The 15970-nt window shown below is 46.1% G+C and overlaps 1 protein-coding gene across 1 annotated transcript in view; it reads right to left on the bottom strand.

The window, feature by feature from the left end:
* Positions 1 to 757: 757 nt before the first annotated feature.
* Positions 758 to 15970, bottom strand: part of TCF3 (transcription factor 3) — a 71587-nt gene continuing 56374 nt past the window's right edge. The window contains exons 15-18 of the mRNA XM_015809938.1: positions 15466 to 15613; positions 14025 to 14266; positions 5241 to 5385; positions 758 to 1569 (exon numbers count right to left, since the gene is read on the bottom strand). Of these exons, the coding sequence (XP_015665424.1) occupies positions 5243 to 5385; positions 14025 to 14266; positions 15466 to 15613 (533 nt within the window). The 3' untranslated portion in view covers positions 758 to 1569; positions 5241 to 5242. The remainder of the gene's footprint in view (positions 1570 to 5240; positions 5386 to 14024; positions 14267 to 15465; positions 15614 to 15970) is intronic.

Genomic DNA, 15970 nt, shown 5'->3' with positions numbered 1-15970 from the left:
TATCTATATATAGATATATATTTATATCTCCATTTATTTATTTTTCGCTGGGTGTGGCTTTCTTGTTCCTTTTCTCCCATGAGATCTTTGTTCTGACTGTAACCTGTTAGGATCTTTTGCTTCCTTTTGTTCCATGTCAATTTGCACCAGTGCTTTAAAAAAGGCAAGTGGTTTTCCATCTCCTATGTGCCTTTGAAGACTACGTCTGCAAACTCCCAGAATGTAGAAGTGCAGGCAGAGCTGGAGGGGGCAGAGTTAAATGCGTCATCAGCTTAAAGTCATTACGTTCCCACAAATGGTCCAAGTCCAGCCCCCCTTGAATTCCGTTGACCCCTTATCTGGCGCCGGTTCAGATTTGAACTTTGGTCAACGAGATTCTTGTGTATAGGCTCGAGCAAGGAATCCTTCTGAATTGCGACTTAACATATGGTCCTGATCCTTTGCGCTTGACACAGAGGCTGCTACCCAACTCAAAGCCATGTTTTCCAACCAATGTTCAGAAATGCTGTGAGTCATTCTTTCTCTATTTTTGTTAGGAGGGATTGGAAATGCTTTGAGTGGCAGGGAAGATGGGAGAGGGCCAGACCAAACAGAAAACTTCCCAGAATTGCAACTGGTTGCATCCTTTGGGTGAAAGACATAAGCCACGATGACACAAAGACTAGCAGCTGATTGGATTCATTCCCCCTCCAACCCTCCAATATTCCAAGCGACAAAAAGGAACTGAGGTGATAATCAGTATTTTCTCCCCTCTCTCGTTCTCTCTTTTAATTATAAAAGCTACTAGCCTTAGGGAAGATTTTAACCCGCTCGCTAAACGCACGCAACTGTCTCAGAGCCAAAACGCAAACCTCTCTTGTACCAATCTCTTCTTTTGTTTTTCTTTTTCTTTTTTAAAAAACATCCAGTCTCTTAATACAAACTTTTAATATTTCTGGTTGATCTTATTTAAAAAATAATATGCAACAATAACTATAGAAACAGCAGCAGAAAAAGGCATGGGGAATCATCAAGTCTTTCTCTCTCTCTTTCTCTCTCTCTTTCTCTCTCTCTCTTTTTACATTTTTTTTTGTTGCTTACAAAACAGAGATGCAAAAGAAGCTTTAAAAAACAAAAAAAAGGCATTACTATGTTTGTTCTACATTTAAAAAATTATTGTAACTAATGTTCTTTTTAAAAAAAAGAAAAGAAAAAAAAGAAACAAACGTATAGGCACAATTTCTTCTGCTGGCCTTTTGTGAACGCAAGCCACTTAAATGTCTCCCCCCACCTCCCACTGAAGGATATGCATTAAGAGTTCCAGAATATACAGTTAAGGCAATCTTTGCTGTTGGGTTTTTTGTGTTTTGTGGTTTTTTTGTTTTTTGTTTTGGATAACGTTGTTGCTTTTCCTTTCTGGTGGAGGGAAATAAAAGTTCCTTCGAGCACACTGAATTTCCATTGCCATGTCAGTATTTCAACAAGACTGCAGTTTCTGGCGTGGACACCCAGCAGGGGTGTGAAAATGACCCAGTCCTCGCTTCTTCCTACAGATATCTTCTTCCAGGTCAAGGGAAAAAAACAAATCACCTGTAAAAAAAAAAACAAAAAAACCGAAAAGGTATAGAACAGTGATGGCGAACCTTTTAGAGACCGAGTGCCCAAACTGCAACCCAAAACCCACTTATGTATTCGTCAGGTGCCGAATGGGTGTGGCCAATTGGGTGGGCGTGGCTACGGTGGGACTGAGATGCTTTCTTGAACCATCCAGGAATCTTTTAAAAATAAACTTTAAAGTTAATGAACATCTAGTTTCTTTAGGGGTGGAACATGTACCTCTCCACATGTTGCTGAACCATCGCATCCAACATTTTCCCCACTGACTGTGATCATTAGAGCTGTCGTTTAACATAATCCAGTGATGGCGAACCTTTAGAGACCGAGTGCCCAAACTGCAACCCAAAACCCACTTATGTATCGTCAGGTGCTGGGTGGGTGTGGCCAATTGGGTGGGCGTGGCTACAGTGGGACTGGGTGGGACTAAAAAGTTCAATCAATCAATTCCAACTTTGCAAGATTTTTTTTTCCCGCGAGAAGTTGAAATTGATTGATTGAACTTTTTTTTTTTTTGCACATGGTGGCGGAGGCCTAAAGCAAAAAGGTTTTATAAAAGCCAGCTGAAGGCCTAGGACTGGGGCGACGGCGCGCGTGCCCACCTATGGCTCTGCGTGCAGTGCCATAGGTTCGCCACCACGGGTATAGAAAGCTGGATGTTCTACTACACCAGGGGTCTTCAAACGTGGCCCTTTTATGACTTGTGGACTTCAACTCCCAGAATTCCTCAGCCAGGCATGCCTGTTTGAAGACCCCTGTTCTACACAGATCACTTTATGAGAAACAGCAGAACCAGCTACAGGTAATCCTCGACTTACGAACACAGCTGAGCCCAAATTTGTTGTTGCTAAGTGAAACATGTGTTAAGTGAATTTTGTCCCGCTTTACGACTTTTCTTGCCACAGTTGTTAAGCGAATCACTGCAGCTGTTAAGTTAGTAACACGGTTGTTAACTGAATCCGGCTTCCCCATTGACTTTGCTGGTTAGAAAGTCACAAAAGGGGATCACATGACCCCGGGATACTGCAACCGTCATAAATATGAGTCAGTTGCCAAGCATCCAAATTTTGATCACGTGACTGTGGGGATACTGCAACGGTCATGTGTGAAAAAGGGTCCTAAGCAGTGGTGAGATTCAAATAATTTAACAACTGGTTCTCTGCGGGGGGGGAGGCGGGGGGGGCATTGCCACGAGGCAGGTGGGGGAGGGAGCAGTTGCCTCATACTCCCCGCTTACCGTGCCGAAGGGCCCCCGCAGCCAGGCCTACCAAACCTTGACACCTGTTGTGCCTCACCCGTTCGGTAGTGACTTCTCCCACTTTCTCTTTCTTCCTCTTCCTTTGAACAACCCTTCACTCCCATTGCTGCTTTTTCAGTCCCACATCTTGGTTTGTCCGGAGCCTGTGCAGAGGGTCTTTGGAAATGAAGCCCCGCAGGGATTGGGTGGGGTGGGAACCATTCCCTTCACTTTTGGACCGGCTCTGAAATGGGCTGGAAGGAGCAGCCCGAGGACTCCAATCTGGCTTTGCAACAAGCAAGGGGATTGGAGGCATGTGAATGCACGCCAGCCTGGCGTCTCAAAAAACCGTGTTTCTTCCCCCACTGTCGGATTTTTTGCTGCCATATTGTTTAAGTTTCTTTAAAGATTACTTGATGCAGAATGGGGATCCTTCCCGTTCTGCATCAAGTAAACTTTAAAGAAACTTAAACAGTATGACAGTGAAAATCTGGCAGTGGGGGAAAAAAACCCCGGTCTCATGCACGGGGAATCTGCACCACCCACCTCCCCCTGTGCGCTCGGCCTGCTAAACCTCATTTCTAGCCGGATGATCGATTTAGCGAAGGCACGGGTGGGGGAGGCGGGCAGTGCAGATTCCCTGTGCACGAGAAGTTGGCAAAGGAGGAAGGCGAGCGGCAGCCCCAGGGGCAAGAAGTGCCGCCGAAAACAGCGGGGTCTGTTTTTGTGCCTGCCTTGCCCGAGTCAGCCATACTCTCCACGGCACGCTGCAGCTGATCTGAGGCGTGGAGAGCACAGCTGACGGGTGAGCACGTAGCAGGCACGCATAAGGAGGAAGGCGAGCGGAAGCCCCAGTGGTAAGAAGGGCCGCTGAAAACAGCAAAATCTGTGCGTGTGCCTGCTACACGCTCACCCGTCAGCCGTGCTCTCCATGCCTCGGATCAGCTGCAGTGCGCTATGGAGAGCATGGCTGACTCGGGCAAGGCAGGCACACACATAGACTCTGCTGTTTTCGGCGGCCCTTCTTGCTGCTGGGGCTGCCGCTCGCCTTCTTCCTTTGCCAACTTCTCCGTGGACAGGGAATCTGCACCGCCCGCCTCCCCCTCGTGCCTTCGCTAAATCAATCGTCCAGCTACAAAGGAGCGTGAAGGCCGAGGCACGGGGGGAGGTGTAGATTCTTGCTAGGCACCAGGCCGGCTTTGGCGGCGCCAATCTGCCTGCTGCTGTGGCACGTGCAGCTCGGCTTCTTGCTGACTGGAAGAAGCCTTGAGGCACCCGGCTCCAAGCCCTCTGGGTCAAGGAATGCGCAGGCAAACTGCTGCCGGCCTCCTCCTGGGTTACCATAGATCCTGGATTCAGGCTGCCACACGGCTGTGGCGTGCGTGGAGGCGCCTCCTGTTGGGCGCTGATCGCGCCATTGCTACAGGACGCCTTGCTACAGGATGCCTTGAGGCTCATTGTGCCGATCGTGCTGCTGCTGCTTGCTGCAGGAGGCCGTGACGCTTGGCACGCGATTGGTGCGACGATCCTCGCGGTCTCCTGCAAGTGGCGCGACGATCCTCATGACGTGACGGGTGAGCACGTAGCAGGCGCGCACACAGACTCCATTGTTTTCGGCAGTGCTTCTGTCCCTGGCCAGCTGCCTCAGATCAGCTGCAGTGCGCCGTGGAGAGCATGGCGGACGCGGGGCAAGCGCGAGGCAGGTCCGCACACAGACTCTGCTTTTTTCAAGTGCCATCCTTTTAACAACCGGTTCACCATTAGGTATCGGTTCTGTCGAACTGGTGCGAACCGGCTGAATCCCACCACTGGGCCTAAGTCACTTTTTTCAGTGCCGCTGTAACTTTGAACAGTCATTAAATGAACTGTAGTAAGTCGAGGACTACCTGTTGTCAGGTAGTGAGTAAAGAAAATGAAACGAGAACTCCTCACTGACCAATTTATTATTAGGTTTATTATCTCCTGCTCCATCCACTATTTTAGGGATAGTGACTCCTGTAATTTACTTATATTTATTTGACTTATTTGTGTCCTGCCTTGTTATTTTCCTGCACTCTGGAACGGCTTGCCCCCCGGGGTAGGGCCTACTCCCACCCTCCTGGCCTTCTGCAAAAGCTCGAAGACCTGGCTCTGCCAGTTCGCTTGGGGGGAGTATCACACTGGAGGTAGTTGAGGGGGCAATGGGAGATCACACTCCCCTGTGCACCCTGCCCCTTCCCTCCCCATCTTTAACTATAATGTGTATCTGTATATTTCTTTCTCTTGGTTTTTAATGGTTTTTAATGTGGTAGGCCGCCCAAAGTCACCCGTGGCAAGATGGGTGGCAAGTAAATAAAGAAATAAACATTCACACGTGAAGGAGCTGCATATCCCGTTTTGTCCCTTCAAGAAAAGTCCCAGCAGAAAGTACCTTTACATATGTCCCACGGGGTTGTGCCCATCTCCTAATCCTGCATGAGATGCCGAAAGTGCCATCTGGGGATCACCCACCACGCCAGACACTTTCTCCTCTTCGCGACGTTTCAAGCAAGCTGCTTTAGGATTGAGATTGCGTTCTGGGAGAAAGAGAGAAAAAACAACAACACGCGCCATGGGAAGGAGGAGAAAACCTAGATGGGAGTAAATATCTTGCAATGAGCAATTCTTTCTGCTGTCCTCCCCAAGAAGTAGAAGAGTGGAAAAACAGAGGATGAATATACATGCTGCACAAGTGAGAGAAAGTATCCCAGCGAGGGAAACAGCAAGGTCTGGGGGAGCTGCGGTAAGGCTACCACTACCGGATTTGGCTGCTATCAACGCAGATGGTCACTAGATGGGAGCAAAGAGAAACCAGACAATTCTCACGCTTTGCTGCCACCTAGTGGTCAGCCAGTCTCTAAACAGGCATCAGGGCTCTGGATAGCAAGTTCGGATGGATATACTTAGACTCTGCATACTCCCACCTCTGAAAAGTCACGGGTTGTTTAGCCTTCATTCTGGACACAGAATGACCCTCGGTCTTTTGGGGATCATTTCCGCAGTGGTCCATGTGCAGCCGACAGAGCAATAAAGCAAAGCAAAACTTAAGAAGTCTTTGCAACCAAAACGTAGCACCCTGAGCAAAGGATGGAAGGGACAGGCATAGAAGACACTCATGCGAAGTAGGGGACATCCCGGAAAGAGACAGCCTCCCACCCATGCAAGAGAATGACCTCAGGGTGGGGGGGCACCCCTAGCGCCGTACCTCGTACTTGCTGTTCCAAGCCTAGAATGACTTGTACTGCTTGCTGAAGGATGATGAGTTTGGTCTGTGCTTTGTCTGTTTTTAAGTGCATCTGGCACATGCGTCCCAGCTCTTTAAAGGCCTCGTTAATGTCCCGTACGCGCACCCTCTCCCTTGCATTATTGGCCATCCGCCTCTCCCGGTCCCTCAGATCTTTGTCCTCCAGGGATAGCGCCTCATCCGTACTGCTGGGTTCACACAGCACCACAGGGGTTAGTCAGGGAGCAAAATGTGACTCGGGAATCGGGGTGGGGAAGAGAGAGGGGGACGGTGCCAAGGTGTGGTGGAAAAATGTCCACAAGCCACTACAAGCCAAGATGGGCCAGGCCAATTGATCATAGCAGAACCCTTGAATTGCACCATAGAGATAAGAAGCTGCCAAGGACTCTGGGGCAGGATTAAGATCCTCTGCCCTTTATTTCCTAGACGGTCTATTTAAAGAAACAGAAAACTGTTACGTGAAATTAATACTTCCTTCGTCAGATGAAACCAGTAATGCTCAAAGCTCAAGTTAAGACTCTCCTTTGCAAGTCGAGAGAATCACGGTTTGCAAACAACAAAGCAATCGGTAATGCAAAAGTGGGAACTTTGTCCCTCCCTCTCCCCACCAGAGATTGGCTGGACAATAGATTCTCCACTGCTATTTCAAAGATTTAAGCCTTAAATAGTAGGAATCTGTATTGTCCCTGCATTTGTTTTTATTTCCCCTTAGGGAATTAAAAATCAGACTTGCAATGCCTTTCTCTCTGCTTTAGAAAGGAAGAGGGGAAAAAAGCAAAATCCAAGTTAAGCATTTAAAAATAATGGGCTGTAAAAAGGATGGGCAATCTATAGCCTGGAGCCCCATACCATTTTATGGCTTCCAGAGCACCGTCAGATTGTGCTTTGTAGCAGTACAGCTGCTTGCATAGTTAAGCACAAAGAGTATAGAATCTTGTAATTCCTCCCCTCACCAAACACGAAAAAAGTGGTCTGTGGTGCCACTTCAACACCAGCCATGAGCCCTCAAAAACAAAAAATAAAAATAATATACCAAGAAACGGTGCACAAAGGTTGCCCAGCCCATCCAAAATGTCCTCGGGAAATCGATCCTCACATAGGTGATCCTCGATTTATGACGGATCAAAGTTACAACCAATCTGAAAAAGGGGACTTGTGACCTGAATATGAAGTTCCAACGGTCAGGCCCCCCCTCCACGGTCACATGACCGAACTTGGAGTGCTCGACAACATGGCCACACACTGATGGCCATTTGCAGTGTCCTGTGATCACACAACTGCGTTTTATGATGGTTTTGCCAAAAAACCCGGCACTTACACCCAGTTTTTAGCAAAACCATGCCCATAGTCAGGGGTAGGCAACCTCGGCTCTTTTATGACTCATGGACTTCAACTCCCAGAATTCCTGAGTCAGCATAGCTGGGGGTTGAAGTTCATGAGTCATAAAGGAGCCGAGGTTGCCTACCCCTGCCCATAGTGAATTATCGGTTTGCTTAACAACTGTGGTGCTTCCCTTAATGACCACCACAAAAAGTTGTAAAATCGGACTGGTCAAGTGACCGATGCATTTTTATAACCGTTACAACATATGTGTCAGGTGCAAGAAATCAGGAGCCAGGATAGAGTTCAAAAGCACTACAAATTTATTCCACGCAACCTATAAACGATAATCTGTCAAGCGCCGGGGAATTCAGAAGAATCAGGTAGTTCAAAGGTGTATAAAGATTTATTGCACACTTAAGCTCTCTGCAAAAACCTGACCTACTAACGGTCAAGGGAAATGAGCGGGAGATAAGAAAGCCATTCAAGGTGGGCTGGACTTAGATCGCTTGTGGGGGTGCAGTGATTCACGACTGGTGACGTGTTTAACCCCTCCCTCTGGCTCAGCCAGGTCATCTCCTACATAATCTGATCTACTAATGGTCAAGAAAAATTGGTGCCAGGTAAGAGTCAATGGACTTCAAGGAGGGCTGGACTTTGGTGACTCCAAACTGAGGATGCGTTTGACCCCGACCTGGGGCTCAGCCTGGTCATCTCCTACATCGTGACCGTAATGGGCAGGGTCCATTATAATCCTATGTTGAGGATTATCAGTATTTCAGTTCTTACTCCTCTGCCACAAGTCCCAAAGCAGGCAACAAAGATCAATTTGCTTCTGACAGAATGCCAGTGGGGGCCACCCAATGAAACACAAAACTCAACATATAAAGAGCCTATCAGCAGAAAGGGATGAAAAGATTTTAGAGCAGGAGCCTCCAACCCCCGGGCTACGGCTTGTTTGAAACCAGACTGCGGGAGAGATGGGCAAGCACATGTGCGTGTGAAACTCCACTCGCACAAGTGGAACTTCGCGCAAGAGCACAAGCGCCCTCTGTTCAAGCACCCGTCACTTGTGCTCCATTAGAGCAAGTGGAGGGCACGCGAGCCCACTGCTCGCAGAAACTGAGCTATGCATGCGCAGGTGCGCCTGCCATTCACAGCCCACCCCTCACTCCCCTGTGCTGGGCCGGGCCGCCAAGCTGGAAAGGATGGAGACCGCTGTTTTAGAGAATCTGATTTGTAGGGCTTTCGAAATGCATGCTAATGCATTCCACCTCATCTCTCTTACTTGATTTCTCCTTGCTGGTGGACATAACTAAAAAACAATATCCTCAAGAACAAGTCATTTCCTGGATTGTCAAATCCATACAATGTAGTAGTCACTTTCAACCAAGAACAAATTCTGCTTTGTATTTTGGTTCACTAACTCTTTTCTTGCTGTTCAACTTTTATTGAGTTGCTCTAACTGCTGGGAGGGATCAGAGAGAAACATCTGGTCCATGTTCTTTAAAATGGCTTTCATTAGGTCAAGATTCTCCAGCACTGTTGCCTAGTGTGTGTTTGAACATGGCCTCGCTTACAAAATCTGAAGCCCATCATTATGAACTTAAACTTCATTTGTTGAGTGCCTTAAGTGATTCCTGGTTTCTTCAGTTAATGGGAAAAACATTGCGCTGACATGGATGTGAAAGCAGGATGAGAAAGGAAGTGTCAGGTAGGAAAGACCAGGATCACAGGTGAAGTTTTAATTTAGTCATTTATTTCTCATGCCTGTGCATGGGAATCTAACTAACGATTAGCACTATTTTGGTGCTAGCTAAGGCTTAACAAAATTCAAGAGGGGTTAGACTTAATGCATTTGTGGCTACTTAGAGACTGTAGGCTGAGTCCTCTTTTGACTCCATCCCCAGGTTCTGCCACTCCTTCTCTTACAGGAAGAGGGCCATTTGAAAATAGAAAATAAAAGTCACAACTTGCCCCTGGCTTTGTAAAGTGGCTTCCTAACACTTGCCATGAATGGAGTCTATGCAGCAGAAATAAGCAAAGCAGTCCTTAATTAAGTCGCATCCAATTTTATGACCGTTCACTCATTAAAGGAATCACGCAGTTGTTAAGCAAAACCGATCTCCCCTACTGACTTTGCTTGTCAGAAGCACCCTGGAAAGGTCGCAAATGGATGCTACAGCTGTTGTAAATACATATTGGTTGCCAAGTGCTCAAATTTTGATCACATGTCCGTAGGGACACAGTGATGATCGTAAGTGTGAGAAGTGGTCACAGGTCACTTTTTTCAGCAGCGTCGTAACTTTGAACAGTTGTTAAAAGAATGATTGTAATTCGAGGACTACCTGTACCAGCTCTGGAAAGATCAACATCTAAAAAAGAATAGCTTGCTTATCTGAAATATTGCCCATCTTCCCCCAAGCCACCGGCAAAATACTTATAATCAAACTCAGCATAATCAAGACTGATCCCATCTAAAATAGTTATGAGCATTGGCAGCACCTTAAACTTTGGCAGATTGAACCTTGGAAATCCTTTTCCCTCCCATGTTGCCCCATCATGTCCTATTTATATACAGGGACAGCCTTTTTCCCCAGAGCAAAAAAGAGAAAAAGAAAAAAAATCCTTTAAAAGGTAGATATAATTGCCTTCTTTTGACAAGGCATAGTTGGATGTCCCCAATAGTGAATTGAGGACACAACCATTTTGCACTGGAAAAGATTTCCTATTGAAATAGTATGTGAAGGCACAATTCTAGGACCTGTATAGTAGCTTGGAATTAAGCAACCCTTTTCTTATCCAACTAGTAAAGCAAAGTAGGATGTCTTTATGTGTGCTTTTCATTTCCACCCTCCTAACTACAAAAGGTAAGCCAGAGTAATACCAATCCCGGTAAATGTTGGTCTCTTGATTTTTAATATCCAGAACCATCCAAAACAAACTTCCCAATTACTTTCTCTTTTCAGTGATTCACTTTCTACTTGGGAAACTTCACTCTGAAAATGACCCTTTTTTTTGGGGTAAGCTTCACAGTCAAATGGCAGTCTGGATTCTCCTATGATCTTGTCTGGGAATTCAGCCTAAATCCAGAATGAATTTTAGATCCAATGGATTTAAAAATTGTAGCTAAAAATGTAGGGCTCACTTAAGTGCCATCTCCTTCTGGTATGCCTTCAAAATTCAGACAAGGTATGGATCCACCCAGTTTACTCATCGGAGTTACAGAATTAAAGCCATTATCCCAGAATTAACACCTAAATCACCGAGCTACAAGTTATCCAAGCAAAATCTATCCACAACAAACTAAGCAACAGTAGAAGTAACCAAGTTTGAAATTAACCAAGTTGACTGTTATTTTTCCAATAATAACCATGGTCTGGTTATTTTTTTTTTTTGCTACTCCTGCATGGGAGTTATCAATACGGCTTAAAAGCAAGTCTCACTGAATGCAGCAGGACATATTTCCAAGCCAAGTTCACATTTTAAATTCATAATTATTTAAAGGATTGTCAAAGTCAATTTAAAACTAAACCTACATAGCCACATCTATAGGAACTGTAATAGCTAGCTATGATTTGAGGAAATATAAATCAAGGACTATAGCAAACAAAACTGAAACTGTATCCAAACTCTTGGGGCTACATTTAACTCTTCGGATCAGTGGCTCCTGTCAAGAGGAATTCAATCCTTTCATGTGCTATAATAATCTGTGCAAACTTACTCTTATCCCAAAGCAAATTTAAACTTTAGAAGAGTATTGAGAATAGCTATCAGCTATCAGTGCTGCCTGGTTAACAATGGCTAGATATTCCACAGTGTTTTGGCCTATATAAAATAAAGTAGCACCCTCTCAAAAGGATAGCAACTTAATAAATCCTTAAATAAATTCGTAACTGGTGGGATTGAAAGGGAGAAGAGAAAGTCCTGCAGAAAACCCATCCAAGGTACTATAAGAAGTAGAAGCCTGTATGTAGTGAGGGTCCCGTTCTAACTTCAATCTTCACTGCGTTTTTGCTGGAAAAAAATGTTCTGGGCTGCCTTTTCTAGGATGACAGATGTCAACTCTCAGAAATATGAGGCTCATCTGATGGATCCTCTCCCTTGTTAAGAGCTTTTATAAAAATATCCAAGGGATCAAAAAATTTCCCTAGAAGGGAATATTTGTACCTCAGGGTTGATCTGTGAGGTCCTTGGCGTTCTCTGAGCTCGGTTGTGTTTTTGCTGACATTTCATTACCCAACTAGGTAACATCATCAGCGCTAGGAAAGTGCTAGCACTGATGTTACCTAATTGGTTAATGGAACATCTGCAAGAAAACAGCCAAGTCAGAATGAACCAAGGGCTCCACAAAAATATCCAATAAAAAATATATTTTTCCCCCCCAGGGAGATTAAATGTAGGAATGCCAACTGCTGGCCAGTCAAGGCAAAACTTTACTAATCTTCTATTTCAGGTAAAATGCTTTGTATTTTTTTCGAAATCAAAAACCCAAAGCCCGAAGAACTGCAAATGAGAGGACCCTGCGCCAACTCTTCCTCTCACAGATCGTTCCTTTCCTGCTCCCTGCGCCAACCCACTTCCCCATTCCTGTTTTTTTTCTCTCTCTCTCTCTCTCTCTGAGCAAGCAGCAAGTACAAGGTAGAGGGTGGGAACCACCGAGAGGTCACGGCTGGGGACTGTCTGTAGGAAAGCAGGTAAAGGATGGGGGAGAAGGGGGAGAAGAACAAGAAAACGTTGGACAAGGAAATCAAAGTTATACATGTTATGACAGGCAAAAAAGAGAAAAGAAAAGTGAAGGAGAGAAAAGCATAAATGAATTCCAGCATTGCAACATGACAGCGGAGTACAAAACAGGCGGTGGATCCTGACGGTAAATACAGCCGCTTCCTCTCTTGAGGAAGAGGAAAAAAAGAGTCAAATCTGCCAAGATAATAACCCCACGGGATGGGTTTCCAAGAAAGGAAGGTTAGATGCTCACATGCACAGCCAAGCGTTTACAGCATTCCCAGCAGGAAAAAAATAATAATAATAGCACAACTACACTTGGTGGGAGTCCATCTTTCCTCTAGGGTAGCCGCAGAGACCCATTTTCAAATTTCTCTCCTTCCTTCCTCCGGGACATCCTGCATCCTAGAATCCTAACAGTGATCCCTGAATTCTACTTCTGCAGGGATGACTGATGACTTCTGAGGTTTAAGTTGGGTTCTGGGACCACGGTGGGATGGCAAGACTTGGGTTATAGACAGAAAATGACCTTCAAAGTCAGAACCTCACACGTTTCCACGTAAGTCAAAATCCCAGGTCCTCTGGGCATCTTTCAATGCTACAAGGTGCTGGTCCCAGATCTTAACACTACCACAAGCTTGGACACACATGTGTCTCCCAGGTGTATGTTCCCTATTCTCCCTGTATACCTCCTTTTCAAGGTATCACTCATGGTCCAAATTCAGTCATTCCTGGTGATGGGCAGAGAGAGGCACCCTGAAGAGCTACACCACAGACTACACCACATGTATCTTGAGACTATTCTAGGCAGAGGGATTTACATTCATGTATTTTCCACAGGGAACTTTTATCACAGGATAAAGAAATTCTCCCACCAAAACAAGATCTTGAGTGGGGAAGCAGAGATAGTAACTTTGAAGACACGGTACCATTTCTTTTCAGTGTTGAGGATTTCCCAAGCCCTAAGTCTACGCTTTACTGCAGGCACTCCTCGACCTACGACCACAGTTGAGCCCAACATCTATGTTGCTAAGTGAGACATTTGCTAAGTGAGGCTTGCCCCATTTTACGACTTTTCTCGGCACAGTTGTTAAGGGAACCTGACTTCCCCAATGACTTTGATTGTCAGAAGGTCACAAAAGGTGACCCCAGGACCCTGGGACAGGGCAACCGTCAGAAATACAGGCCCGTTGCCAAATGTCTGAATTCTGATCACGTGACCCTGGGGATGCTACAAGTGTTGTCAATGTAAAAAAAAATGGTCATAAGGCACTTTTTTCAGTGCCGTCGTAATGGTTGCTAAACGAATGTTTGTTAAGCCGAGCACTATCTGTACTTAAAGAGGTGTGTACGAAAATGTTCTAGGAGGCCGGGGCTGGAAAGAAGGATATGGTATTATATGGTTTTGCTGTGAACTCATCCTCGGTTTGCGCGAGAAACCTGATCTTTGCAGATGCTGCCCTTTCCCCATGTTTAGCAACAAAGCGCTGAGGTCCAGGGTGGGCCGCCCTCTCCAGCGCTAAGTAGCAGAGAAGGGAAGAACGGAGAGAAAAGCAAAGAGTCCCCGCACAGGCACGAGGCTGGCTGGCATGCAGAAAGGGCAGCTCCTTTCTTATTCCAAATGCAACACAGGAATTACAGGGGATGCAAAAAAAAAAAAAAAAAACCAAACCAAAATGGAACAGAGAAGTAAAACACAAAACCAAACTTAAGGCATCGTCATAAAAAAAACACAAAACAAAAAGGATGCAGGAAAACGTCAGCAGGATGGAGAGCGTCGGGCAGGCCTGCCCACCACGGTGGGCCGGGGGGCAAGGTTGAAAGGGTCAGACAGACAGCCCCATGCCGTTCCGAAACGTCACCACATCGGAAGCCTCCACTGACCTCTAACTTGTTGTTCCAGATTCAGAATAACCGACACGGCCTGATGTAGGATTAGCAGTTTGGTCTGTGGTTTTTCGCTGTTAAGGTGTAGCTGGCACATGCGCCCAAGCTCTTTAAAGGCCTCGTTGATGTCGCGGACACGCAGGCGCTCCCGAGCGTTATTGGCCACCCGCCTCTCTTTCTCTCGCTCGGCTTTTTGCTCTGGGGGAAGAAGGTCGTCCTCCTCCTCATCCTCATCTTGACTGATAATTTGAAATAAGAATGAAACAAGGAGAAGGGGGGACATTTTTCGTGTGTGCACACCTCAGCACCGGAATATGTTCACAAAAAAAAAGGAAAACTGTAATACATATAATACACACATGTGCGCACCCCTACATGCACACACGACAGAAAACAAGCATCACAATGGTGGTGTTTTTTTTCTTTTCTTTTAAGATAATTGAAAAGGAAAGGTAGAAATTCATCTATTTTGCCATCTTTGGTCAAAATTTACTACAGGGGTAGGCAACCTTGGCTCTTTTATGACTCGTGGACTTCAACTCCCAGAATTCCTGAGCCAGCCATGCTGAGGGGAAAGGGAGAGGTTTCCAAGCTGAGCCATGCTGGCTCAGGAATTCTGGGAGTTGAAGTCCACCAGTCATAAAAGAGCCAAGGTTGCCTACCCCTGATTTACTACATGCATGCCTGATAGCCCCCCCCCCCCAATGTTGTGAATGAAGCTGTATTCCCTAAATAAAATTTGGGTTGACTGTTCTAGAGCACATTTTACATTTGTGTGTGGGATAAAAGAGAGGCTCAAGGAAGTAAGCCAGGCCTTTCTCCTCTCCTCAGGACCTTTGCAAGGAAATGGCGGGCGGGCGGCGGGGGGGGGGGGGGCAAAGGATCAGGGGAGATAAATAGAACCGAAAGCTATTAAGTCACGTTGTCTCAGTTAGGGTGGTTCTGCTTCTCCACAATTTCTCAGGGAATTTCCGGAGCAAAATTTGAAAATATGCATGCACCGAATAAAACTAAAATCAATGTGAAAAAAACAAACCAACCAACAAACCACCACCGATATCTTTTTATCTCTTTTTGATTAGCCAGCCAAAGGAATTGCCTGAGCTGGAAAAAATCTCTCCTTCTCTAGGAGGGAGATGGATGGCTTCTAAATTTGATGAATAAAAAGAATAAAAATTAAGAGGGAGGTTCTTCCTGATCCATTTCTCCAACAAGACAACCTGCCCCAGTTTCGCAAGAGGTTGGCCCTTTAAATATTGGTGGGAGGTTCCTAGAGGTTTGAAAACTGTGTGTGGGGGGGGGGGGATTCTCCCCCAAGACTGATAGGTTTTAGAGAAGGCTGTTTTGCCTTAGGCTTTCCTTACAGGGCCAGGATTTTGTCCTGCCCGGTTAGCCTCCAAAGGGAACAGAGAAAGGTTGAGACCTGTTCAGTGAGCACCTTGTTCTGTTTCGAGATGACTTCAGTTCCTTTTTCTCCTCTTCTGAATTGTCAGCCACTGATGTGTTTTCGTCATCCTCCTTGTCCTCCCGCTTGATCTCGCTGGTGCCAGAGGAGACGCTGGCCCTTCCCAGGCCCCCAGTCAAGCCTGCAATGGAACCAAACCAAGTAGAAGGTTGACCCAAGGATAAAATGAGAAATGTAGGAAAATCACCCTTTCTTCTAACCTACAACCTGATATAAGTTGAAATCTTCAACCTCGTTGTAGTTAAGGCATCAGACTGGAAACCAGACAGCTGTGAGGTTTAGTCCCGCCTTAGGTACGAAAGCCGGCTGGGTGACTTTGGGCCAATCACCAGGAGACTGTGAGGTTTAATCCCGCCTTAGGCACGAAAGCCGGCTGGGTGACTTTGGGCCAATCACCGGGAGACTGTGAGTTCTAGTCGCGCCTTAGGCACGAAAGCCGGCTGGGTGACTTTGGGCCAATCACCAGGAGACTGTGAGG

The sequence above is a fragment of the Protobothrops mucrosquamatus genome, unplaced genomic scaffold (genome assembly GCF_001527695.2).
Source record: "Protobothrops mucrosquamatus isolate PMUCROS unplaced genomic scaffold, P.Mucros_1.0 scaffold6, whole genome shotgun sequence".
NCBI classification, from domain to species: Eukaryota; Metazoa; Chordata; class Lepidosauria; order Squamata; family Viperidae; genus Protobothrops; species Protobothrops mucrosquamatus.
This window is presented reverse-complemented; position numbering and strand designations above follow the sequence as displayed.